Consider the following 26668-nt stretch of genomic DNA (forward strand, 5'->3'; position numbering starts at 1 on the left):
TTCCCAATACCATGCCCCCCCAAAAAAAAGAATAAATAAGTAAATAAATGAAGGACCTTTTAAAGGTTTGGTATGGTGGTAGACACCTGTAATCTCACCTACTCAGGAGGCTGTGGCAGAAGGTTCACAATTTCAAGGCTTGCCCCTGCAATTTAGCAAAATCCAGGCATAGTGGTGCACACCTGTAATTCCAGTACTTGAGAGGATGAGACAGGAGCATCTTAGCTTCAAGGCCAGTCTCAGTAACTTTTTGAGGCTCTCAGCAATTTTGTGAGACTGTGTTTCAAAATAAAATGAGACTGAGGATATAGCTTAGTCTCATTTTATTTTGAAACAAGGTAGAATACCCAGTTCAGTCCCCAGTACCATGAAATGAAATTGGAATGTAGCTCAGAGGCAGCGCCCTCCTGTGTTGAATTCCTAGCGCTACAAATAAATAAAGAAAAGAAAGAGCTGGGTACGGTGGTATACACCTATAATCCCAGTACGTGGGAGGCTGAGACAGGAGGCTTACAGGTTTGTGGCCACCCTCAGCTACTTAGTGAGGACCTCCACAACTTAATGAGACCCTATTTCAAAATAAAGAATGACAAAGGTCTGGGAGTGTAGCTCAGAGGTAAAATGCCCTTGGGTTCAACCCCCAGCACCGAGAGAGAGAGAGAGAGAGAGAGAGAGAGAGAGAGAGAGAGAGAGAGAGAAATAAAATAGGGCTGAGGGTGTATCTTCAAGGTTCAATCTCCAGTAACTAACACACACACACACACACACACACACACACACACACACACACACACCATCTCCAGTAACACACACAAACACCAAAAAAAAAAGAAGAGGAAAGGGATCTTTGTTTTCATTTGTCACCTCCTGACTGGGTCAAGGCTCAGTGGTCTGGCCAGTGGCTCCTGTGGAGATGGCCCCTGCTGAGTGTGTCCGGCCTCCTCCTCCCTCCACTCTCATGTGTGGGTGCTGAGATCCTGACTGCTATCAAGTTGAGCAGTTAACCGCTCCCCTGCAAAGTCCCCTCTTATGGTAGGAGTTTTGTGTTTTTCGATTTTTGGTACTAGGGATTGAACCCCAGGGGCATTCTGCCACTGAGCTACACCTGTAGCCCCCCCCCCTTTTAATTTTGAAACCGGGTCTCACTAAGTTGCGGAGGGCCTAAGTGACTGAGGCTATCTGCGAACCACGATCCTCCAGTCTCAGCCTCCCGAATGCTGGGATTACAAGCGTGCGCCACCACGCCTGGCTTCCTTCTTTTTTTTTTTTTTTTTTTTTTTTTAATCTTGAAACGGGGTCTTGCTAAGTTGTGGAGGCTGACCTTGAGCCCATGATTCTCCTGTCTTACGCTCCCATGTGCTGGGATTACAAGCGTGTGTGACCATGCCCTGCTCATGTTATGATCTTTGACTCCTTAAAAGGCTGGGCTGTTTCCTCAGGGTTTGATATCCATTCTATTCCACAAAAACTCAGACCAAAGAGCTATGCAGCCAGGAGCCTCTGTCTGCTCAGACATACTCGGTTAGCACCCACTCTGGCCTCCTCTGGAGTACTGGGTCATTTTCCCAGATCTTGATACTCTCCTAACCCTTTATGTATTTCTTTCTGAGGTACTGTGGACCAGCCTTCACTCTCCAAGCCCAATCACAGGCTGAAGCCCCATCCCTGGACCCTTCCTTGATGACGGTGAGGCCTGGAGAGCAGGCCTGGCTTTCCCAGGTGCCCCTAAATAGAGGCAGGCAGGGTGTTTGGAGCCATGAGTACTTTGCAGTAAGCAGATAGTTGGCGCTGGCAGAGGTCCTGGGGATAGTGGGACAAAGACAGATTCTGTGTCCTTCCCATGTTTCCTTTCCCTATTGCCTCTTTCCTGTTTGAGAGTTTAAAGGATTTTTTCTTTTCTTCTAGTACTGGGGATCAAACCCAGTGGTAGTCTACCTCTAAGCTAAACCCCCAGCTATATTTTATTTTTATTTTGAAACAGGATCTCACTAGGGTGCTGAGAGTCTCACTACTTGCTGAGGCTGTTCCCGAACATGTAATCCTCCTGTCTTATCCTCCCAAGTACTGGGTTACAGGCATGAACCACCACACCTGTCTTCTAGAAGTTTCAAGTACAAAAACAAGCCTTTAGCTGGGTGTGGTGGCATATGCCTATACTCCCAGTACTTGGGAGGCTGAGACAGGAGGATTGTAGGTTTAAGACCGGCCTTAGCCGGGCGTGGTGGCGCACGCTTGTAATCCCAGCATTTGGGAGGCTGAGACCTGGAGGATCGCGGTTCGCGGACAGCCTCAGCTACTTAGTGAGGCCCTCTGCAACTCAGTGAGACCCAGTTTCAAAATAAAGAATAAAAATAGGGCAGGGGGTGTAGCTCGGAGGTCAAATGCCCCTGGGTTCCATCCCTAGACCCGCAAAAAAAAAAAAAAAAAAAACGGCCTCAGTGATTTAATGAGACTGTCAGCGATCTAGAGAGTCTTTCAAAATAAAGACATAAGCTGAGCGTGGAGGCGCACGCTTGTAATCCTAGCATTTGAGAGGCTGAGACTGGAGGATCAAGGTTTGTGGACAGCCTCAGCTACTTAGTGAGGCCCTCTGCAACTTAGTAAGACTCTGTTTCAAAATTAAAAATAAAAAATGGGGTTGGGGTGTAGCTCAGAGGTCAAATGCCCGTGGGTTCCATTCCCAGAGCCCCCCCCCCCCAATATATATATATATGGCTGAGGCTGTAGCTCGGAGGTAGAATGCTAGGTTCCATCCCCAGTACTGCAAAAAATCCCTCCCTCCCCGCCCCCTGACACACACACAGAAAAAAGAAAAGAAAAAGAAACTTCTGGCCATAGTCTGTTAGCCCTCTGTGGGACCTAAGAGGAGAAGCTCGGGGCTCTTGGTCTGTTGCTTGAGGATTCAGGAAAGAAGGTATTAAGAATGCTGTATGGCTGTCATGAGCAGGGCTGTGCTGCCGCCTCCCCCGGCTGTCTTCGCACCTGACGTTTGTGTGTCTCAGAGCGAGGTCTAAGGGATCAGCTTCTGATCTGGGGCAGGAGGAGCTCCCGCCCTGCCTCGTGGAGCTGCTGGCCTGCCCCATTAGCCAGATGTGGGTGTCTTGGCTCTCTGCCCACACTGGGAGCTAGGAATAGCAAAGCAGGGCCAGGGGTGATGGGAAAGGCACGCCTTGGCTGCTCTCTTGAGTGCTGGGGAGCAGCAATCAGGGAACACGATGGGGGGGCATGCTGTGGAAGCTGGCAGTTTGGAGACTGAGTTACATCCTGTTCCTGCTTGAGAGCTGAGGTTGTCCTCAGGAGTGGTTAGGCTGTGTTTCCTGCAGGATGAAGGAGGCGCCTACCTCTTTGGCTCTCCTCAGCCTGCCTAGGTCAGAGCAGGTCCTGGGGAATGTCTTCCCACAGGCCAACCCTTGACACACCGTACCGCCTGGTGCCTGGGCCCGTGGGGGACACAGTGGGGCAGTTACAGTGGGCTTCGCTTGAGCGTTTTCTTTTCCTCTGTAGCAAATGGCACTGAGTGCACTTAGAGCATAGGCTGGCTGAGGTATGGGGATCAGGACTGGCTCCTCCATGTCCAACCCCTTTCTCTTTCTGGATGTGGTTCTTCCAGGGATGTATATCTGATAATTTTGTAATTCGTTCATCTGTTGGTGGACATAATTCGGCTATTGTGAATTGTTCTGCTGTAAGCATGGGTATGCGTGTATCACTATCATATTCTGATTTCAGTCCCTTTGGAAAGACATCCAGGAGTGGTATAGCTAGATTGTATGGTGGATCGTGGATCCAGTCCCAGTTTCTGAGGAATCTCCACACTGATCTCTGTAGTGGCTGTACTATTTTGCAATCCTATCAACAGTGTACACTAGTTCCTTTTTCTCCATATCTTTGCCAGCATTCATTGTTGTTAGAATTCTTTATGATTGCCATTCTGATTGGGGTCAGATGGAATCTCAGTGTAGTTTTGATTTGTACATGAGACCCTGTTTCAAAATAAAATAGGACTGGAGGTGTAGCTCAGAGATAGAATGTCCCTGGGTTCAATCTCCAGTGTCACAAAAATATAAAAAAGAGCTGGGCGTGGTGGGCACGCTTGTAATCCCAGCACTTGGGAGGCTGAGACAGGAGGATCGCACAAATTTGAAGCCACCCTCAGCTACTTAGTGAGGCTCTCAGCAACTTAGTGAGACCATTTCCAAATAAAATATAAAATAGGTCTGGGAGTGTAGCCCAGGGGTGGGGGGGTGGGAAACCCCTGGGTTCAGCACCCCCCACCCCGAAATGGGGAGTCAGGGACATCATTGCCATGTTTGGCCTAAGCATGGTTTGGAGCCTAAAGGAAGGAACTAAATTTCCATCACTGAGACACGGAGGAGTGAGAGGTTTGCTGTGTTGGTGGAGTATCAGGCCTGGGCTGGATGTGAACTTACAGATCTACTGCTTGGTACCCTCACATATCACACCTGGGGCAGTGCTGGCATCTGCAGGGTGCTGGGAGGTGGTTGCTTTGTGCTTCTCAACACTTGAACTTCTAGGGGACTTGCCAGCTCCCCTCCTTTTTAGAGACCCTGCCTGGCTGCCCACCTGTGACCTGTGACCTTCCTTCAGTAGAACCACAGGCCAGGTATCTGCCAGTGGCCTGGGCAGGCAGGAGTCAGATTAGTCGCCTCTGCTGCATTGATCCTCCAGGACAGGGACAACAGAAGAGCCTTCCATTGAGTCCTGGCAGGCTGATTGTACTCAGATCCCCGTGCCAGCCAGAAATGAACGTGTGTGTGTGTGTGTATGTTCCTAACAGGCTTTCTTAAATATACTGAGATATGAAAATTACTTCTTTTGTGTGTGTGGTACTGGAGATTGAACCCAGGGATATTTTACCTTTGAGCTACATCCTTAGCCTTAGCCCTATTTCATTTTTTATTTTGAAACAGTCTCACCAATTGGAAGAGGACCTTATTAAGTAGCTGAGGCTGTCCTCGAACTTGGGATCCTCCTGTTTTTGCCTCCCAAGGACTGGAATTACAATCGTGCACCACCACGCCTGGCTTGGAAAGTCACTTTCTTGTCCATGTGTCTCCACCTGAAGTTTCCTCCATCCAACATGAGAGTGTGCTGGGGCAGCACCTTAGCGTGGGCTGCTGTGATCTGGGTGTGTGTTTAGAAAGCTGTTCTGAACTGTAATGTGCCGCTCTCTGCAGTCTGTGCACATCCGGGGTGGTACGGCTCCACATCAACAGCTGGCTGGAAGTGAGCTTCTGCCTGCCGCACAAGATCCACTATGCCGCCTCCAGCCTGATCCCCCCTGAGGCCATCGAACGGAGCCTGAAAGCCATCCGGTGAGAGCCAGCCCGCATGCCCTGCAGGAGCCTTCTCTGGAGTTGCCCCCTAAGATTGTGTTGATTACTTTGTTCCCAGGTTGGCAGGTATGGCTCTGCTGCCAGTAAAAACTCACGGTTTTGTGTCTAGTTCTGTCCAGGAAGGCCCCACCTCCAGTTCCCTTGAGCCTCCCAGCACTGACTGAGTGGGATGGACTCCCTGCTCAAGTCCTCACCCCATGCCTGGGCAGGACGGCCTTGGAGGGCCGTGTGGCTAAGATGGGGGAGAAGCCAGGTGAGGAGGGCTCTCATCTTCATGTTGCTGCTCGGTGATCCTCTGCATACGAGTCGGAGATCATGGGGTCTCAGTAACCCAGGGGCTTTCTACCTCCGGGCTACACTCCCAGACCTATTTTCTATTTTATTTGGAAACAGGGTCTCACTAAGTTGCTGAGAGCCTCACTAAGTAGCTGAGGCTGGCTTCGAACCTGTGCAATCCTCCGGTCTCAGCCTCCCAAGTACTGGGATTACAAGCATGAGCCACCATGCCCAGCTAGAGACCTGTTTCCAAATGAAAATGAAATAGGACTGGGGGTGCAGCTCAGAGGTAGAATGCCCCTGGGTTCCATCCCCAGCACCATAAAAAAATAAATAAGCAAGCAAGCAAGCCATGCGTGGTGTCACACTTGTAATCCCAGCATTCAGGAGGCTGACTGGAGGATTGCAGTTCGCGGACACCCTCAACTACTTAGCCCCTTTGCAAATCAGTGAGACTAAATAGGGCTGGGTGTGTAGCTCGAAGATACAATGCCCCTACATTCCACCTCCAGTACCGCAAAATAAATAAATTAATTAATTAATAAAAAAATAGAGCTGGACTTTTAACTTGGAGGTAGATTGCCCCTGGATCCAATCCCCAATAACCAGCCCCTCAAAAAAATAAAAGGAAGAAAGGAGGAGGGAAGGAAAGGGAAAGAAATGGAAGGGAAGAAAGAAGAAAAAGAAATCTTGACACATCCCAGAACATTTGGAGATGACAGAAAGCAAAGCACTGCCCAGTCCTCCTGCCCCCCCATGCGCGCTCTAAGTCAGATGCCTTTCCTCTCAGTCGTTTGCTAAGCATATTTTTATGTTGTTTTATTCATAGTCTGTGGAGATTTTGCTTTTCCTGTGTTTGGATTATTTCCTTCGGAAGATTCATTCATTTCTTCAGTCAGCAAACACGTACTGGGCAGTCGCCGGGGTGGGACTGGAGTCAGGTGTCATTCTGCTGTCTCCCTCCAGGGGCAGCAGCCATCCGCACAGGTTTAAGAAGGCCCCTGGACACGCTGCCCTTCTCTTGGATCCCTCCTCCGCCGCGCTCCACAGTGCCTGCCGCGGGCTCTGGGGCCCTGTCCGGGTGCGCACCTGTGCGGGCCCTGACTCCGCATGCCCTGCTGATGTGTGACTCTGCTCCCAGCCCTTACCACGCCCTGCTGCTGCTCCGTGACGAGAAGTCCCTGCTGAGCGAGCTTCCCATCGACTGCTCCCCGGCCCTGGTGCGCGTGATCAAGACTGCGTCTGCTGTGAAGAACCTGCAGCAGCTAGCCCAGGATGCCGATCTGGCCCTGCTGCAGGTGGGGCTCTGGGACCTGGCTGGGTGGTGGGAGAGCTGCCCCTGGGTGCAGGCAGGAGGTGTGGGGTCGCAGGAAAGCAGGCAGCTCGCTGGGCCAACGCCTGGGCCCCCGTCCAGCTGAGAGCTACTGCATGGCCGCCGTGGAGCAGCTGGGTTGCTGGGTGGCTGGCCTCGTGAGCTAGCCATGGGCCGAACCTTGTACCGTGAGAGAAGGTGAGGTGAGCTGTAGGAAAGGAGGGAGGTGCTCCCCGCACCGGGGAGAACAGCAGGGTGGGCCGTGGGGGGGTTGGAGGTTGGAGCACACAGGGTATCAGCTAGCTCACAGGGGCCTCACAGTGGGATGGGCAGGACCTAACTTGGTGGCATGAGGGGGCCTCTGCTTCTCACACAAGATGTCACCTTCTTGCCAGGCCATGTCTCTGTGGGCTGTCTTTTTTTTTTTTCTTTTTTTTTTTCTTTTTAGTACTGGGGATGGAACCCCAGGGACATTTCACCTCTGAGCTACACACCCAGCACTAGTTTTTAGTCTTTTTATTTTTGAAACAGGGTCTCACTGAGTTGCAAAGGGCCTTGTTAAGTAGCTGAGGCTGTCCACAAACTGATCTTCCAGTCGCAGCTTCCCAAATGCTGGGATTACAGGCATGCCCACCACGCCCAGCTTTTATTCTTTATTTTTGAAACAGGGTCTCACTAAGTTGTGGAGGCCTCACTAAGTAGCTGAGGCTGGCCAAAAACTGGAGTCAGCCTGTCAAAGCTTCCCAAGTACTGGGATTACAAACATATGCCACCATGCCTGGCTGGGTTGTCCTTTTTATCAGAGAGAAGGCCCCTAAGCCTTGGCTGAGGATCTGGTTGGAGTGTGTGTATGGGTGGGGAGGCTGAAGAAAAGTACAAAAAGAAACTGATGGCTAGGGGCCTGGCCGGTGATGGCAACCTTGGCCAGGGCCATGAGTACCATCGAAGTGACCACCTGATAGTAGGACCCGGTGTAGTGGCTGTATACACAACAGCCACCAGGTGGCAGCAGAGTCCACACCAGCCCTCCAGCTGGAGGCTGGCCACAGGTCTGTCCCACTTGGGCCTTTCCGGCTCAGATTCCTGGCTCTGTTTGGGGCTGCAAAGTGCATCCAGGGGAGGTGTTTCATCCTTAGTGGCATTTGCTGCTTAGGCCTGATTGATTCTCAGGTCTTTTTTTTTTTTTTCCAAATCAACTTTTAAAATTATTCTTTCAGAATAAGTCCTTTTGTCCTCCCTATCCCATGGCTCTTTATCTGTGAGAACACTTAGCAGATTCTGCCTTTGTTTTTCAGTCTGGCCTCCTGGGCTGGACATGATCTAGTAAGGAACACATCCTGCTCACTTTTTTTGGGGGTGGGTGGGTACTAAGGATTGAACTTAGAGACATTCTTCCTCTGAGCTACACCCCCATCCCTTTTTATTTTTTATTTTGAAGTCATTTCTTACTAAGTTGCCAGGGGCCCCTCCTGAGTTTCTGAGGCTGGCTTAGCGTCTGCCATCCTCTCTCAGCCTCCCAAGTACTGTGGTTATAAGTGTGTGCCACCACGCCTGGCTGAATTTTATTTATTTATTGGTGATGCTGGGAATTGAACCCAGGGGCCTGCCTCTGAGCCATACCTCCAGTGCTGTTTTACTTTATATTTTATTTGAAACAGGGTCTCATTAGTTTGATGAGAATCTTACTACTTGCTGAGGTTGACCTCAAATCTGCATTTATCATGTCTCAGCCTCCCAAAGAGTGGGATTATAGACAGACATGCATCTCCACACCTGGCACATGAGTTATTTTTGACTGGCTGAATATTGCCCCCCTCATCCCAGGACCTGTGATAGCCTTCTGTGAGACTTTGTAGCTGTTAGGAAGTTAAGGATCTTGAGATGGGAAGGCTTTCTTGCTGAACCCTAAATACAGTCACAAGGACTGAGAATAAGGCCATGGAAAGCCGGGTGTTGTGGCACACGCTTGTAATTCCAGCATTTGAGAGACAGACGGGAGGATCATAACTCATGGACAGCCTCAGCTACTTAGTGAGGCTCTCCGCAACTTAGTGAGTTTCAAAATAAAGAATAAAAAATAGGGCTGGGGTGTAGCTTGGAGGTAGAATGCCCCTGGGTTCCATCCCCAGTAACACCAAAAAAAAAAAAAAAAAAAAAAAAAGAAGAAGGCCATGTGACCAAGGAGGCAGAGATTGGAGTGATGTGCCCCAAGTCGAAGGATGCTGACTGCTGGAAAGGCACAGGCAGATTCCCTTCTATAGTTTTCAGAGGGAGCATGGCTTGATTCCTGTGCTGTGATACTGATCTTGGAATTCTGGCCTCCAGAGTGGTGCCTGACTGCCTTGTGCAGAATGTCTTGGCGAGGCAGAGGAACCAGTCAGGGCTGCTGCGGCAGGGGAGGTGCCAGCCGGGGTGCTGTGGCAGCGATGGGGAAAGAGCTTTTTCTGGAGAGCTCATATCAGTAGCACTTGGGATGAGAGAGAAGAGGAGCAGTGTCAGAACTGCTCTTTCCTCCATGCTCGAGTTGGTACCACTGGGGATCTCACTTGCTGAAGTAGACCTGTCCTCAGTGCAGAGCAGGTGCTGGGAAGTAGACCTGTCCACATGCAGGTACTACGTCCTGCATGGTAAGTTGACTCATCGCCCAGAGGACAGAGGGGTGTCCTAGGGTGATGCAGAAATGCCAGCTGTTGGGACTTCACACACCTCAGTAAGCACTGCGTGCTGTGCTCTCAGACCTGGCCTCCTGCATGAAGCTGGGGACTGCCTGATACTTCCCTGGAAAGGATTTCTGCTGTCTTTTTCTGTATCTACTGGTGTCCTAGGGCCCAGGAGAGCAAGATGACAGGGTGTTCTCCAGGTTAAGGTAGGGCACAATGGGATAGTCCAGGGTCTTTGGGTGGCACATTAGTAACCGCACATATGTTGTTTCTAGGAGAGGCCATGCTGGGGTCTGAGGGTATGGGAGGGCTGTGCTTCTGCTACACCCAGCCAAGTACTCTTCCTAGCTGGGCCCACTGTGTCCCTCAGCACTCCCATGTTCTTGTGGTCATGAGCTTGCTGTCTGGGCCTGGCCAGGAATGGTGGTGCCCATAACACAGGACACGGTGATAGGAAGGCCACCGCCCTGAGTGCAGAAAGCACTGCAGCCCGGCTCCATTCAGTGCCCGGTGGGAGGTGCTGCCCCAGTCAGGGAAGAAGTCCCAGGGCCCATGGTCACAAATTCTGCTACGTGACCTTGGACCAGCTTCTCCAGGGCAGGCGGGCTGTGGCTTTCCAGGCCTGGTTCTCCCAGCTCCTGTGGCCTACAGGTTTTCCAGCTTGCGGCTCACCTGGTGTACTGGGGCAAGGCCGTCATCATCTACCCGCTGTGTGAGAACAATGTCTACGTGCTGTCACCTAATGCCAGTGTGTGTCTGTGAGTACCGCTGGCTGCCAGAGCTTGGGGCCTGCTGCGGGGAGGGTGAATCCCTGGTGCTCCCCTGGTTGGCTGGGCACCAATGCTCTCACAGCACCCTGATCACTGGCCTGCACTGTGTCCATGTGCCTATTCTAGTCTGGCTCAGTGCTGGTGGCCCTCGGGCTGAGGTCAGGGAGGGCTGTGAGGTGGCCTGTGCCTGTGGTGCCTGCCGTGCTCCTCCAAGGGGGACCTGCCATCCTCATCACACCATCCTGGCCTGTCCACCGCACTGTGCCCTGCTGCCCGCGGAGGGCCTGTGGTGGGGTCTGCTGTGCCCACCGTTGCGCTTGCTTGCCAGGTACTCTCCGCTGGCTGAGCAGTTCTCCTGCCAGTTCCCATCCTATGACCTTCCATCCATCCTGGCCAAGTTCTCCTTGCCGGTCTCCTTGTCGGAGTTCAGGAGCCCCCTGGCGCCCCCAGTGCAGGAGGTGAGTCACAGAAGCTGTGGGGCCCTCAGTCGAGCAGAGGTGGATTTGCGCCCTCGGCTTTGCTTTTCCTTTCTCCTCAGCTTGGTGGGGGCGGGGCTTGCTGTGCAGGTACTGTGTGCCCTGCTAGGGTGACAGAAGCCCCCAGGGTGCCTGCAGACCCTGACCAGTGACCGACCCCTGTGTACTCTCCCAGACCCACAGAGCCTGCCCTGGCTGCAGCAGGTGTCCCTAGGGTTAGGGCTGAGTTGAGCCTTTTCTGGGCCAGCCGAATCCCTTTGTGCTGTCTTCTGTGCCTGGTGTTTTCTCACAGATAGAGGATGCAGAGACAGCTTTGCTTCTAGCTGGCTTAGGCCCTGCCCTCCAAGAGAGTTTGGCTCTTGCCCTCCTTCCCTGGGTGTTCAGAGGGCTACAGGGTCTGTGTGTGACTCCTGGGGTTCCTGGCCCTCAGTCTTCTCACCCGAGGGGACCACAGGGCCCCAGCATGCAGTGGTGACTGTCCAGGGCCCTGGACCAGGGCAGGGGCGGGCAGATTGAGCCTCAGTGCAGCGGGGCTCTCCCACAGATGTGGAGGATGGTGGTAGCTCTCTCTGGGCTTCGGGGTGTCATCTTGGAGCCTCTGAGATGGTGCCGGAGCCAGAGAGGCTGCCAGGTGGAGCAGGACAGGAGGTCTGAGATGGGCTAGGTGTTCTTAAGGGTTTGTCTCCAAAAGCAAAGGATTTGTTTTAATTAGCACCAGAACTACTGAGCAAAACCAGTTCTTTTAATCAAACTCTTTCTCAAATAGTGACTGAGGATAAGATCCTGGTTTTCCAGCTCATTTAGATGCTGAATGTGACAAGGGTTCTAAATGCTGTCTTTCATAGAGCCTTTGGTTTCCAGGAGCCATGCCAGATCGTGCTGGCTGAATACAAGACACCCTTTGCCTCTGCACCCGCCTTTCTCCCTCCTGGGCAGTACTGAGGAGGGCTTGGCCTACTCGCCTCCCAGTGGTCTGGATAAGAGGGTGGACTTTCCAGGCCATTCCTGGGCAGCTGCCTCAGGCCTGGTCAGGGGCCTAGATGGAGCCGGATTTGGTTCTGACCAGTCCCAGGGGCAGGCTGTCTGTTGCTTCTGAAGCCTCTTTGTTTTATTTCCTAATTTGTTAACTTGAGGTATTTTTCAGTCTTTGGGCTTTATCTGGTTTTGACCAGGGTTAGTATATACATCCCGTATTCCCTAGCAACCAGCTCTTCCCAGGAAAGGAACCTCTCAGCAGTGTCAGACTCCAGAGATGAGCACGGTGGCATGTGCTCACACTCGCTGCTCAGTTTGCCTCTGGAGGTGCTTTGTCCTGGTGTGGGGTCCCCTACTCTGGGTCAGGCCCATCCCCTCCTGCTAGCACAGAGCACAGAGGCCTGGTCTAGACATGCCTTAGAGTGGAGGGGCCTCAGCTCCATGTTCCAGCTTCCTTCTGGAGCCACCTATGTGCCACCTGAGTGCAGACTTTCAAGTGTATCCAAGGAAAAGACTTTCTGCTTACTGGACAACTGCCCACGCCTCTTTTTGAATAGTGTCTGGCTTGCCCTGCAGCGGGCTGGCTGGCTGAGCTCAGTGCAGGGCCTAGTGTTCTGAATGGGGTGGCTCTGGGGGAAGGGGCTCAGACTCCATGTCCCAGGTCCTATTCCTCCAAGTGTCCAAAGGGAGGTAGTGCAGGTGTGACTCGGCAGCTCTTTCGGGCCTTTTATCTTCCCTGGGGGGCGAGTTGGCATAGCTGCTGGGGGCTCCTTTTCTGAGGTGAGGGGCCTTCCTGCCCAGGAGTCAGCACCAGAGAGCACACTGGGCTGTCTAGGGCCATGGCCTTCTCACCCCCAGGAGGGGATTGGGCCCGGGATGGGTGAACCAGCCTCGCCTGTTGCCTCACGCTGCCTGCCCACAGACCGAGCTCATCCAGATGGTGGTATGGATGCTGCAGCGCCGACTCCTCATCCAGCTGCACACTTACGTCTGCCTGATGGCCTCGCCCAGTGAGGAGGAGCCGCGCCCACGAGAGGACGAAGTCCCCTTCACTGCTCGGGTTGGCGGCCGCAGCCTGAGCACGCCCAACGCCCTAAGCTTTGGCTCCCCAAGTAGGAGTCCCCTGTTTGGTGGTATGGGAGTAGCTGGGAAGCCTGACCTCTGCAGGGTGGAGGGTTGCTAGGAAGTCCAACATGGGCACTGCCAGAGCAGTGGAGGTGCCTTGGCATGGCTGCACACGTGTGCCCACACATACGCTCCTGCACCCTGGTTCTTTGTGGAGACCCTGCCTGTCTTCCTACACCACTGTGGGTGCTCCTGGGCTCTTCAGCAGTGTCTTGCTGGAGTCGAGAGCAGCCCCAGTCCACCACATGGCTGTTGGACTCTCCTGCCCCAGCCTGAGATGAGAGAGGACTTCACACCTTCACCAGGAGGACCACTGAAATGTCTGTGCCTGGGCCCATGAAGAGACAGTGACTGTCACAGTCACTTCTAGGAAGAGCTGTTGTAGCCACAGTGTAACCCCAAAGGCAGCAGCCATTACTGAGCCCAGGCCCCAGGCTTGGAGAAGGCAAGAAGGTAGAAGGGTTTGAAAGTACTCTTCTTCCTGAGATCTAGTGTTGGGCTGTAGGCTCTGTGGGAGGACCCGGCCTGTGCGGGGCGCTCCGTCCCCCATGCTGAGCGAGGGCCTGCCTTGGGGAGTGGAGGACACCCAGTGTACTTCTGTTGAGGCCCTCAAGGCTGCTCCTAGAGGGACGGCCTTTGTGTTCCAGGGCCTGTGGCAGATTCAAGATGGGGGCAGATGGTATGGCTGGGGCACAAGGAGGGGCCCCGTCGAGTGGCTTCAGGGCAGTCAGTGCTTCCCCCTTGGCCTCCTGGAAGCCACCCTGACCTGTGCCTGTCCACAGCCAGCAGTGATGACATGACCCTCACTAGCCCCAGCATGGACAACTCCAGTGCAGAGCTGCTCCCCAGTGGGGACTCGCCCCTGAACAAGAGAATGACAGAGAACCTGCTGGCCAGCTTGTCCGAGCACGAGCGGGCCGCCATCCTCAGCGTACCTGCAGCCCAGAACCCCGAGGATCTGCGCATGTTTGCCAGGTGGGTGCCTGGTGAGGCCAGGAGCCAATTCTAGGGTTGGGACAAGTGGAAGGGGCAGACCTGACATGACTGTGCGTGTAAATGCACACACCACAGCTGGGCTCACAGGGGAGGCAGTGTCTGAGGACACTGTTCCCACCTAGTGTGTGTGCATGTGCAGGGTACCACTCCCAGGTGTGCAGAGTGCAGACTTTTTGAGGCCTGGGGCTTGGTGTGTCTGGTTTTGAGTATCTTCGGTCCTTCTGGATGTTCCTTGTCACTGGTTGAGAGGTGGCAGCAAATTCTCATCCATGGGGCCAAGTAGGGGTTTGCCTACCATTCTTGGTAATGCAGGGAGTCCCAGGATCCCTGCGTCATATTAACCTGATCGCCTAACCCTCACCCTGACCTGGGGTTCACTGTAGATTCTTGGTGTTCTGAGAGAGGTGAGGTTGTTAGTATTAAGTGTGGTTAAGAATCACACTTCAGCTGGGTGTGGTGGCACACGCTTGTAATCCCAGTGCTTGGGAGGCTGAGACAGGAGGATCACACAGGTTCAAAGCCAGCCTCAGCAACTTAGTGACACCCTGTTTCCAAATAAAAGTATAAATATAGGTCTGGGAGTATAGCCCAGAGGAAGAAAAGCCCCTGGGTTCCATCCCCAGTACCACAATAAGTAAATAAATTAAATTAAAAATAAGAAGCCAGGATCGTGGCACACGCTTGTAATCCCAGTATTTGAGAGGCTGAGACCAGAGGATAACAGTTTGCGGACAGCCTCAGCTACTTTGGCCCTCCGCAACTTGGTGAGACCCACTTTCAAAATAAAGAATAAAAAATAGGGCAGGGAATGTAGCTCCAAGGTAGAATGCCCCTGGGTTCCATCCCCAGACCCACAAACAAACAAAACCACTAAAAAATGGGGCTGGGGTGTAGCTTGGAGGTAAAATGCCCCTGGGTTTCACATTCCCAGTACAGCAAAACACACACACACACACACACACACACACACACACACACACACACACACACACACAACACACACACACACACACACACACTCTTCAGCCAGGCATGATGGTACTCCCAGTATTTGAGAGGCTGAGACAGGAGGATTATAGGTTCGAAGTTAGCTTCCACAACTTGGTGAGACCTTGTTTAAAAAAAAAAAATAGCCGGGCATGGTGGTGCAGGCTTGTAATCCCCGCGCTTGGGAGGCAGAGACAGGATCACGCAGATTCGAAGCTAGCCACCGTGCTGGCCTAAGAGACCCTGTTATCAAATAAAGTATAAAAATAGGTCTGGGAGTGTAGCCCGGAAGTAGAAGGGTTTCCAGGAACCCCAGTACCACTAAAAATAAATAAATAAAATAAAATAGGGGTATAGCTTGAAGGTAGAATACCTCTGGGTTCAATCCCCAGCGAGACACACACACACACACACACACAGAACCACTTAAAAGAGCCATCAGCAATGCTTCAAGCAGCTGGTCCAGGCCTTGCCCGTGTCTTGGCCCCCTGTATGCCAGCCTCATCTGCAGAAGCCGTCCTTGGCTTGGCTGAAACGGTGACTGGATTCAGTGCACCGTAACATGAAGAAGCTTCTGGCACCCCCTTCCCCACAGTAGGACTTCGGAGGTTTAGGGGTGCAGGGTTTGAACAGCCTTCACCCCAGTACTGGGGCTTGAACCCAGGGTGCTGTACTACTGAATTACATCTTTAGCCCTTTTTAATTTATTTGAGACAAAGTCTTGCTAAGTCGCAGAGGCTGGCCTTGAACTTGTGGTCCTCTGGCTTAGTCTCCTGAGTTTCTGGGAGTACAAGTGTGAACCGCCACACAGCTATGCCTGTTGGTACTTGCCTGCCCTTTTGGTGGTCCTGGCAGTTCAGAGCAGACCCCCACAGGTGGCCTCTGGGGTTCTGGGTTGCCCGGGCTCATGCCGCTCCTCCCTCCCAGGCTCCTTCACTACTTCCGTGGCCGCCACCACCTAGAGGAGATCATGTACAACGAGAACACGCGGCGCTCCCAGCTGCTCATGCTCTTCGACAAGTTCCGCAGCGTGCTGGTGGTGACCACCCATGAGGACCCCGTCATTGCGGTCTTCCAGGCGCTGCTCACATGAGTCCAGGTGGACATGGAGAGGCTGCTGGAGCGCAGCCTGGCTGCCTGGAGGTCTGCATGGCCTGGCCCTCACTGTGGCACCTGTCTTGTCCTTGCAACAGCTGTAGCGCTGCTGAGCTGCAGAGGGCGTTCCAGGACACCTGTACCTTTTCAACGTGCCAGAGGCTGTGCCTCTTCCATCCCTGGCCACACTCCTTTGTATGGCCACCCTGGGGAGAATGCAAAAGCACTTCTTTGGCTCAACTTCTGCCCCTCTGGTCACTCAGCAGGAGGTCTGAATGCCTGGCCCAACTTGTGTGCCCCCTTTACGGCCTCTGTTCACCACGAGCTGCATTTCCACAGCTTGCTGTGAGCCTTTCCTAGCCCAGTCCTCACTGCCCTACATACGCACCAGTCAAGCAGCGCCCACCTGACCACCTGAGGTACAAGGGCCTGAGCTGGTCCAGCCAGGCTGGCGCAGCCCTGTACCCGGCATGTCCTGTGATGGGCTAGCTCAGCTTGCTGCTAGGACCCTCCCCGGAGGTATGTGCACGCTCTGTGGTTCTCCCCTGGGTCCCATCATAGGACACATGCTGATGGGGGGACAAGGACTCTGGCAAAGATGTGAACAAGAATCCCCTAGAAAGGGCATTTATTTAGTGTTCAAACAATTAAAAAGCCTGTCTGAGCAGCTCTTTGCTCAGGCCCGTGTGTCCTGCTCAGCCACTTTGTCCACTACGCTCACCCAGGGGCTCCCCCGGATGTAGAAGCGCAGGGGCTTCTGGGCCCACTCCCCTGCGTGACCAATGCCCACACGGGCCGCTGCCACCACAGCTGGCCCGCTGGGTACCTGGGCACCATGCTCCAGCCACATGGCCTCGTCCTGGGCCAGGTCCCGCTGGTCAAAGCTTTTGTCAATAGCCAGAGCCTGGCACAGCTTGGAGGGGCCGCTGCAGAGCTCACGGTCCTTGAGGGCACGGCTCACGGTGCTTTTCCGGAGGTTGCTGCGAAGCTGCCGCATGGTCTCTAGGCCCCCAAGGGGCTCCAGTGCTCGTAGTAGGACGCAGGCCCCGTCCCCTGTGGGACAGATGACAATTTGGAAACAGACTGCGCTCATCCCCCAGCTCAGTGTTGCAGAGTGGTGAGACTGCCATCTTGAGTAGACGGGGCCCCTGTTCTGTGTAGACCTAGGCCCACTGCCTTCTCCATCTGCTCTGAGCAGAGAGGTCTGCATCCCACTGTGTCCAGACCCCTCTGCCTGCCTTCCCCTCTTCCACATCTGAATCCACAGCAGCTGTGGCCTCTGTGGGAGCCTCTGGCTGCCACCACCAGGGAAGGCCTCTGCCACCATTCCCACAAAGCCAGAGCTGGCTAGGGGAGGCCCTGTAGAAGCACATGGTGAGTACTGGGCACCAGCCTCCTTTCTCCCCTGCTTCCTTTGGTCTGATGGTGGGCAACAGCTATGAGGCCAGCAAAGGAAGCCCCAGGTAGCTAGCCTTCCTGAGGTGGGGTCACCCTGCTAGGAAGTGAGGACCCTCAGACCTACGGCCCTGAATTAGCTTGCCACTCAGCATCCCGTTGGCCAAGCTGGGAAACTTGGGAGCAGCCACCAGTGTGAATGGAATATTGGAAGACCCTATCCAGTGATTCGGTGGGCGTTCCCATTAACGACCTCTGCGAGTGTGTCAGAAGAAGGTGCCAATTAGGACCCTCTTACCTCAAGGTCTCCTTCAGCTCAGCCGCTCCCTGCCAGTCCAGGCTACTTCAGGGGCTCACCAGGAGGACACAGCTGTCCACAGAGTCCCCCTGCCCTACAAGTCTGGGAAGGCCCTTAAGAATCCCTGGCCGGTTGGCTGTGATGGTACATGTGCGCTTGTAATGCCAGTACTTGGGAGGCTGGGACAGAATGATCGCAGGATGTTGGCTGGCCTCAGCAACCTGGTGAGACCCTGTTTCAAAGGGTCTAAGTCGTGGAGGGCCTCACTAGGTTGCTGAGGTTGGCCACAAACCTGTGATCCTGTTGTCTCAGCCTTACAAGTTTGGGATTGCAAGCATGTGCTACCACACCTGGCTTGTGAGACCCTGTTTCAAAGTTTGTTTGTTTGTTTGTTTATTTGGCGGTACTGGGGTTCCTGGAAGTCCTTCTACCTCCGGGCTACACTCCCAGACCTATTTTTACATTTTTTTAAATTTGGAAACAGGGTCTCCTAAGCCAGTGCACGCGGCTGGCTTCAAACCTGCACAATCCTCCTGTCTCTGCCTCCCAAACATGAGGATTACAAGCGTGCACCACCCTGCTCGGCCTGTTTCAAAATTTAAAAAGAGGGGAGGCTGCTGGGGGTGTAGCTCAGAGGTAGAATGCCCCTGGGTTCAATCCGCAGTACAACCAAAGGAAAAAAAAAAATTCTTGGACACGGACAGTGACAACCCAGATGCTAGCCAGAGCAGGCCTGACCCTTCAACAAGACTACCCTCCTGAGATGCCTGCCCTTACTTACCTGTGTACTCCTGGACTTCCAGCCAGGGAGACTGGGCCTGAGAGTGGCCATGCTAGTCTCTACTCTTGGGCCTAGTCTCTACCACATGGGCCTCCCAACTCTAGCTTCTACATTAGCACCTAGGGCCAGTCCAGAGTGGATGAAGCCATGCCTCCCAGCACAGCCTGAAGCCAGTAAGTTTTTGTGAGTTGACACCCCATATCTAGCCAATTTTCAAAAATATTCAAGATAAAATCAAGGCCATACAAAGTCTGCAGGTTCCAGTCCCTCTGATTCCCATGTTACCTCTAGCTTGACACCTGGGGCTCCCTCTGCCCACCCACAATCTCTTCAGCAGGAAGGAGAGGGATCCCTGGAGTCCCTGTGGAGTACAAGACATATGCCCCCTGCTGTCTCACTGGGCCCTATCTGCAGAAGAGTTCAAGGAACAGCTTAGCCTTTACCACTATCCCCCAGACCCATTCCTTTGCAGAGTGCGTGGAGTCCCACAACCTGACTTTGATCATTTTCTGCCAGCCCCCCATCCCCTTGCTATGCACACCCCACCCCCCTCTGCTGCACCAGTGGCTCCAGGCTTGGAAATCTGACCACTTTCCTATTCTTAGCTTTACAAATCTCACCTTTTTCCTGTGTGTGTGGCACTGGATATTAAACCCAGGGGCATTCTACCTCTGAACACCATCCCCAGCCTTATTATTTATTATGAAACGGCCTCACTAAGTAGCTGAGGCTGGCTGCGAACCTGGGATCCTCCTGTCTCAGCCTCCCGAGTACTGGGATGACAAGTGTACACTACCATGCCTGGCTCACCCTACTCTTGAACCTGGCACTTCAGCATCTCCATATGCTGCCCCGACTCCAGCATAGGACAGCCATGTTCTCAGCCTCTGCTCTACCCAGATGACCCTCACCCTGACCATCTGTACCATGTGGGGTCCTGACCCCCTGCCTGGACATTCCTGGGCATCTTGGTCATGGGTTCAGAATGTAATAGGTAGTCCCTGCCTCTGCCCTGTTCACCATACCCAGATACGAGGGTTTCTTCCCCTGCCAGCCACAGCACCAAGCACTTCTGGGCTCATTCTCTCCACTGAGGTCAGCCCTGCCTCATGTGAAGGGGTTGGTTCCATAAACAACAAACTCTACAACCAGCTCTGCAGGGTAATAACAGGCCTTCCAGGAAGGTTCCTAGCATCTTGGTTATCCAGTCACCCAGAGTCCCACTCAGTGTCTACTCTGTGCCAGACATGTCGCCAGTCCTGAGTTCCCTGTGTCCCTACCCCCGGGGCTCTTGTATTGGACATCCCCAGCTGTCTGCTCTGGGCAGTCAAACTCCCACATCAAGCCGGGCGTGGTGGGCACGCGTGTAATCCCCGCACTTGGGAGGCGGAGACAGGGGATCGCACAGGTTTGAAGCCAGCTTCAGCTACTTAGTGAGACCCTGTTTCAAAATAAAGTATAAAATAGGTCTGGGAGTGTAGCCCAGAGGTAGAAAGCCTTTGGATTCCACCCCCAGTACCACCAAAAAAAAAAAAAAAAAAGAACTCCCACATCACCACACTTGTTGGACACACATGACCCGCAACATGCCAGATCATGAGACCCCCACTGGCTCCCCAGCATTTGTTCATCTGGGTGTAGGTGAGGGAAGCTTGGCAGACAGCGGGCTAGCCCGGGAGGGTCAGAGAGAGCGTCTCTGGGCAGTGGCTTTAGCAGAACAGTGCTCTAGGCTCAGGCCCTGCCTGGACTCTTGATCCTGGGCCCTGGTCATCCGGAACCACAGAGGTGAGTGGATGCCCCCTGAGTGCTAGGACAGCATGTCCACTGATGGTGTTCAGAGCCAGAGGGTTCCTGTGGCGGGCTGTCCTGTGCACTACAGGGTTAGGACCACCCCTGGTCTCTACCTATTAAGTGCCAGTAGCACCTTCTAACTGGTGACCAAAACTGTCTCTAGGCATTGTCTAAGGCTCTCTAAGCAATTCTGCTCCTAGCTGAGGTCAAGTGATCCAGAACCCATAAAAGGTCATCTGACTAGCTCACCCCAAATTGATCTTACACTTTTTCTCCATAACTCGCCCTTTCTTGTATCCCTGTACTCTGTGGCATCAGCTCTGAGTTCTGGGACCAATGGTGACCTAACGGAACCCGTCTGCTCTGTAAACAGGTCTGCTCCATGGCCTCTTCCCCTTGGAGACCCAGCCCCTTTAGCCAGCCTTACCCTGTTATGCAGCCAGAGCTCCTGAAGCCCAGACTGGGCCCTGACAATGGCACCTCCTTTCTCAAATGCCTGCCTTCCAAAATCCTCATGGGGGTCCCTTGGCTGGTAGCTGAGGGGGCTCTGCCAGTTCTGCCCCCCAAGCCCAACACCACTAACCTTGGCTGGAGATGTTCATGCAGAAGTACATGCCGTAGATGATGTACACGTACAGGGTCCCAGGTTTCATGAACATGCCACGGTTGCGGGGCGTCTGCCGGCCACCCCTTGAGTGCGCAGCTTCATCCTCTGGCCCCAGGTATGCCTCAGTCTCCACAATGCGGCCACGGAGCTCTGTGCCATCAGCAAGTCGTCGGACAAGGACCTGTGGGCAGTCTGCTCAGGGCCAGAAGGGATAGGGTTTCACCCACTCCGACAGTCCCAGCCCAGTTTCCCAGCTCAGTATGTGCCAGGTGCCTAGGCCCAGCCAGGCCCTCCTACCTGGCTGCTCCATCTTGCTCAGAGCCTGAGAGCCACCACTGAGCCCACCAGGCCTCAAGCCCTGCTTGACCACCAGACTAGACTCTTCACTGGGAGCTGGGCCAGGACTTGCGAGCTCTCTGGATTCATGGTGCAGGTCAACCTTCAGGCTCTTACTGGGACCCTCTTTCCCAGTTCCCTTAGAGCACCACGAATGTTCAGCATGAGTCCTAGCAACATGAGCAGCACAGGGCCCCACTGCTACTCACTGGCCTACTGAGGTGTTCTAGAGCCTATGGAGTGCCCCCAACCCGGACTGCCAAGGCACAAAGGCCCTCACGCTTGCTGACTACATACCAGCTCTAACATCTTTCTGGACAGCACCACCCACTGTCCTGTGATACCCCAGCATAGACCACATTCCTGGGAATGGCCAGTAATCCTGCCCCAGAGTCTGTAGCCTCAGGCCCAAGTCAGGCAGGGTTCAGAGTGGAACTTCAGGAACCAGCCACCTGCCTCCCACCCTTAGGTCAGAGGATCAACTGAAGCCGGCCACCTTTGCCTCAGGTGGCCCGTAGTGCTTGAGGGTCAGTATCACAAGACAGAGTAGAAGAAAGGGGTCTATGGCTGTCCCCAAATTCCTAATGGCACCCAAGGCACTAGAGATGAGTGAACAGCTATGGACTGGTCAGACCAGCTCCAGGGGAGACTTTCCAGGTGCCCAGAGGGGACATTCCTCTGGGGACTTCACTGCAATCTCCTACACCTCCAAGGGGTGTGCAGGAGGGGAGCTCCCCTTGGTCATTGTCCAGTAGAGGTTCCTGGGGGAGCTAACACCGTCCTTAGTTCAGGTCTGCAAGGGCATCTACTGGGAGGTTATGGAAAAGGGTATCCTCCCTGACCAAAGGGACACAGGATGACACCCTCTTTTCTGCTAGACATCATCTTGTCCACCACTGGGCTCAAGGGGTCATGATGGGGCCCAAGGGGAAAAGCACCACCAAGGACACTAAATAGAGATGTATTGTGTCCTCAACACCACCCTGGGCAGGCTCTATGGGCTGCTCTGCCATATCATAATGCTCATTAAGGTGCTTTTAGAAGGGTCCTCTGAGCCCTGCAGCTGCTTCACAGGAACAGACACATTCTTTCTCTACTAGGTTAAAGTCTGTTTCTTTAAAGCACATAATTGTGTGTGTGTGTGTGTGTGTGTGTGTGTTACTGGGGGTGGAACCCAGGGGCTTTTCTACCTCCGGGCTATTCTCCCAGACCTATTTTATACTTTATTTGGAAACAGGGTCTCACTAAGTTGCTGAGAGCCTCACTAAGTAGCTGAGGCTGGCTTCGAACCTGTGCAATCCTCCTGTCTCAGCCTCCCAAGTGCTGGGATTACAAGTGTGCACCACCATGCCTGCCTTAAGCACATACTTTTTTAAAGATTAGCCAGGTGTGGTGGCGCATGCTTGTAATCCCAGCATTCGGGAGGCTGAGAGTGAAGGATCACAGTTCCTGGACATCCTCAGCTTCTTAGGTCCTCCCAACTTAGTGAGACCCTGTTTCAAAATAAAGAATAAAAAATAGGGTAGGGGGTGTAGCTCGGAGATTGAATGCTCCTGGGTTCTATCCCCAGATCTGAGAAAAAAAAGATTAAACCCTTTGGGCTTCCATTTGTTTTGAAACAGGAAGGAGTGCACTTAGTTACTGAGGCTGGCCTCACACCTTCAATGCTGTTAGCCTCCCAAATACTGGGATTACAGGTGTGTGCCACCATGACTGGCTAGCATTTTTTTTTTTTTAATTGCGGTACTGACAAGTGAGCCCAGGGGCATTCTACCTCTGAGCTATATCCCTAGCCCCCCCCCCCCTTTAAATTCTGGTCTCACTAGGTTGATGGAAAGCCTCATAAACTTGCTGAGGCTATCCTCAAACCTGCAATCCTCCTTTCTCAGCCTCTCAAGTACTGAGATTACAAGTATGTGCTACCATACCCAGCCCCAGCCCTAGTTTTTATTCTTTATTTTTTATTTAATGTATATATATTTTTGGTGGTACTGGGGTGGAACCCAGAGGCTTTCTACCTCCGGACTATACTCCCAAACCTATTTTATACTTTATTTGGAAACAGGGTCTAAGTTGCTGAGAGCCTAACTAAGTAGCTAAGGCTGACTTCGAACCTGTGCAATCCTCCAGTCTCAGCCTCCCAAGCGCTGGGATTACAAGCGTGTGCCACCGCACCTGGCTTTATTCTTTATTTTAAAACAGGTTCTCACTAAGTAACTGAGGCTGGCTGCAAACCTGCAATTCTCCTGTCTCGGCCTTCCAAGTAGTGGGATTACAAGTGTGTGCCACTATGTCTTTTTTTTTTTTTTTTTTTTTTTTGCGGTACTGAGGATGGAACCTGGGGCATTTCACCTCCAGCCCTATTTTTTTTTTTTATTTATTATTTTGAAACAGGAGGGTCTCACTGAGTTGCAAAGGGCCTAAGTAGCTGAGGATGGCTGCGAACCCGGATCCTCCTGTTTCAACCTCCCAAATGCTGGGATTACAAGTGTTTGCCACCACACCCAGCTAGCACACAACCCTTGACCCTGGTTTTTCTATTAGTCATAGTAACTGGCTCTTAGACATTTTAACCTAAAATTAAGCCCTCTTCTAGAAGCCAGGGAACCTCCAGGAGAAACAGTAATCCAGGCCTGGGGCTTTGGTGCCCAAGAACAATGTCCAGATAGTGCTCCAGGTGGATCTAGCCCCCAGCCCAGAATCAATGGCTATATGTGCAGGGCGACAGGTCATATGACAGGCCACCCCACGATGGGCCCTAGGCATACCCATGTACACCTCGCAGAGCCCAGATCCTGGACCTACACTAAGTCCGAGTCATGTGGTGGGAGGGGAGCTGTCCCAAGGCAATTTTGATGCTGGCAGCCCAGTGGTGGCCACAGCCATGTTCCCATGTGCCTACAAATAGCACGACACATAACCCCAGTGCAGCAGTGACTACGAAGAGCCCGGCATGCAAAGGTGTCCCCACAGACAGGCCAACACTGTCCATGATCCTGGCAAGTGACCTGCTCTGAGGAGTCCCAGGTGAGTGGAGACTAGGCTGTTCCCAGGTGGGGAAGGCTGCCAGTTTTCCTGTTCCTGTCCTCACCCAGGACAGGAAAACTGACTGGCAACCGTCACCACCGGGGACAGAAAGCACTAGCATCTCCTCCTTCTTCCCAGTGGCTCTGGACAACTGAATGAAGCTATCCACGGACCTATGTGGGCCAAGAAGCCAACTACATGAGCACAGGGACAGCTGACCGAGGCTCACGTCAGGGGTGTGAATCAGTGGTGAGAGGGCTGGGTCCACAGCACCCACAGGTGCCAAGCACTTCAGCAGAAACCATGTCACTGCATTTTCAGTACCTGTCCCAAAAACGCCCGGGCCAGGGGGACTGCCGGCTGGTCGAAAAACTCTGACCCCAGCCGGGCAGGGTGGCCCTCAGGGATGGAGAAATAGATACTGCGCTGAGGTCCCAGGGTCAAGGGTGGTCTCAAGTGGGGCTCCTTGGGGGAAGGTGTCCAGGCTGTGTCTGATGGACGCTGCTGCCTCTCTGCCGGTCGTTTTTTTTGCCTCATCCTTCAGGAAAGCTGCAATGTCAAAAAACAAAACTTAAATGGTGCATGCTTGTAATCCCAGCACTTGGGAGGCAGAGACAGGAGCATTGCACAGGTTCAAAGCCAGAGGGGACAGCCAGCGGGTGCCTAAGTCTGGGGCAGGAGTGCAATTCCCACTCATCCCATGGACCTCAAAGAAGTTTGTTTTTAGAACTCTGCTCTTTGTACCCAACCCTGGCCAGGAATTTAAAAGCAGCCCAGATCTGGGCAGGGCCCATCAGAGAAAACATACTGGATTTCTCCTCCAAATGTCTGGCTGATAGGTCAGCAGGGCTCGCACTGTGCCATGCTCCTCAGAAAAGCCCGGAAGGAAGCCGCGTGTGGTGGCACATGCTTGTAATCCCAGCATCTGATAGGCTGAGACAGGAAGATAAGGGTTCGAGGACAGCCTCAGCTACTTAGTGAGGCCCTTTGCAACTGTGAGACCCTGTTTTAGAATTAAAAATAGGGCTTGGAGTGTAGCTTGGAGGTAGAATGCCCCTGAGTTCCCTCCCCAGTCCTGAAAAAAAAAAAAAAAAAGCCCAGAAGGCCCACCACATTACCACACGCAGGTGCACTTGGGGCTGACCATCTGCCCAGCCCCATCCCAAGTGCTCAGGGCATGACCCCTGCCAGTCCCTAACTGCCCCCTGCGCCTCGCTGCCCAGGACGTCAGGATAAGAACAGGTGGGTAAGAAGTCTCTGGAGGTGGAGGGTCTACCCGCCACACGGCCAGAGCAGCCGGACTCCACATGCTGAGCTGATCAGGCCCAAGGGAAGGGAGAAATGAAGGCGGCACGTGAGCGCGTGAACGTGCCCTCCTGGGCTGATCTTCGGCAGTATCCAAGGCTTGCTGCCTGCGAGAGAACCCTTATTTTTAACACGGCGCTGACATTCGCGCTGGACTGAGCCCGCCAGTCCGCCGGGAATGGACGCTGACGTGACCGTCTCTGCAGCCGGGGGCCACGGTGCCAGCCCGCCAGAGGCTCAGACTCCGCGACGCGGCGGCCCGCTCTCACCCGGCCCGGCCCTGCCCCGCGGCGCCGGGTCACTCGGGAGGTCTGGGGCGGCGGCTCAGCCGGCCAGTGCGCGGCCCCGCGACTCACCTGGGCCCGCCCGCGCCAGCAGCCGCCTGCCCGGAAGTGCTCGGCGGGTGGGCTGGGGCGCGGCCTGCGCGGTGGGCGCCCGGGGGCGGGGACAAGGCTGCGCCTGCGCGGAAGGCTGGGGGGAGCTGCGTCTGTGGGGCGGGGCTATGCCTGAGGCGGGGACTGCGCCTGAAGGTGGGCCCCGCCTTGCGGGCGGGACCTGTGCCTGAGGGCGGGGCTGTGCCTGATGGGCGGGGTCTTCGCGTGGTGGGCGGGGCCTGAGCCGGAAGATGGGCTGCGCATAATGGGTGGGGCCTGTGCCTAAGGGCGGGGCTGCGCCTGGTTGTGGGCGGGGCCTATGTCAGAGGGTGGGCCTTGCCTGAGGGCGGGGCTGCGCATGGTGGGCGGGGCCTGCATCTGAGGAGCGGGCCCCAGCCGCAGACGCTGCGTTCTCCCCTGGCACGCCCTCGGGTGGCCTAGGGCCGCAGAGCCCACCCCACCCGCCCTCGGTGGTTGGGCCGCCGGGCACCTGGGCCGGCGCGGAGGGTGCTGTGGAGAGCACGCTAGGGAGGCGGGTCCGAGCCCTGCGCCTGGGACTGGCCTTCCCCGCCGCGGGCGGTTGTTGGAGGGGCAGGCTGAAAGGCGGGGTGGGCAGGAAGTGGCCGCCTGGCCTGTCCGGAGGCCCCCCGCCCCTGGGCCGGGGTCATCACATCCGGACGGAGGAAGGAAAGCGGGAGCAGCGAGGATTCTGCCGTGGAGCCCCA

At 54.1% G+C, this 26668-nt stretch overlaps 2 protein-coding genes across 3 annotated transcripts in view; one reads left to right on the plus strand and one right to left on the minus strand.

The window, feature by feature from the left end:
• Positions 1-16027, plus strand: part of NPRL3 (NPR3 like, GATOR1 complex subunit) — a gene marked incomplete at both ends in the record, with an annotated part of 55402 nt that extends 39375 nt beyond the window's left edge. For both annotated transcript variants that reach the window (XM_080702588.1, XM_080702589.1), the window contains 7 exons: positions 5199-5336; positions 6775-6931; positions 10257-10363; positions 10704-10833; positions 12749-12938; positions 13734-13926; positions 15862-16027. In XM_080702588.1, coding sequence (XP_080558714.1) covers positions 5199-5336; positions 6775-6931; positions 10257-10363; positions 10704-10833; positions 12749-12938; positions 13734-13926; positions 15862-16027 — 1081 coding nt within the window. The remainder of the gene's footprint in view (positions 1-5198; positions 5337-6774; positions 6932-10256; positions 10364-10703; positions 10834-12748; positions 12939-13733; positions 13927-15861) is intronic.
• Positions 16028-16705: 678 nt separating this feature from the next.
• Positions 16706-24801, minus strand: MPG (N-methylpurine DNA glycosylase; the record flags this gene model as incomplete). The annotated part of the gene is made up of 3 exons (XM_080703279.1): positions 16706-17082; positions 20878-21082; positions 24589-24801. 3 exons carry the CDS (start codon positions 24799-24801, stop codon positions 16706-16708), a joined length of 795 nt encoding a protein of 264 aa, XP_080559405.1.
• Positions 24802-26668: the final 1867 nt, after the last annotated feature.

This window comes from Muscardinus avellanarius (genome assembly GCF_963383645.1).
Source record: "Muscardinus avellanarius genome assembly, chromosome: 10".
NCBI lineage: Eukaryota > Metazoa > Chordata > Mammalia > Rodentia > Gliridae > Muscardinus > Muscardinus avellanarius.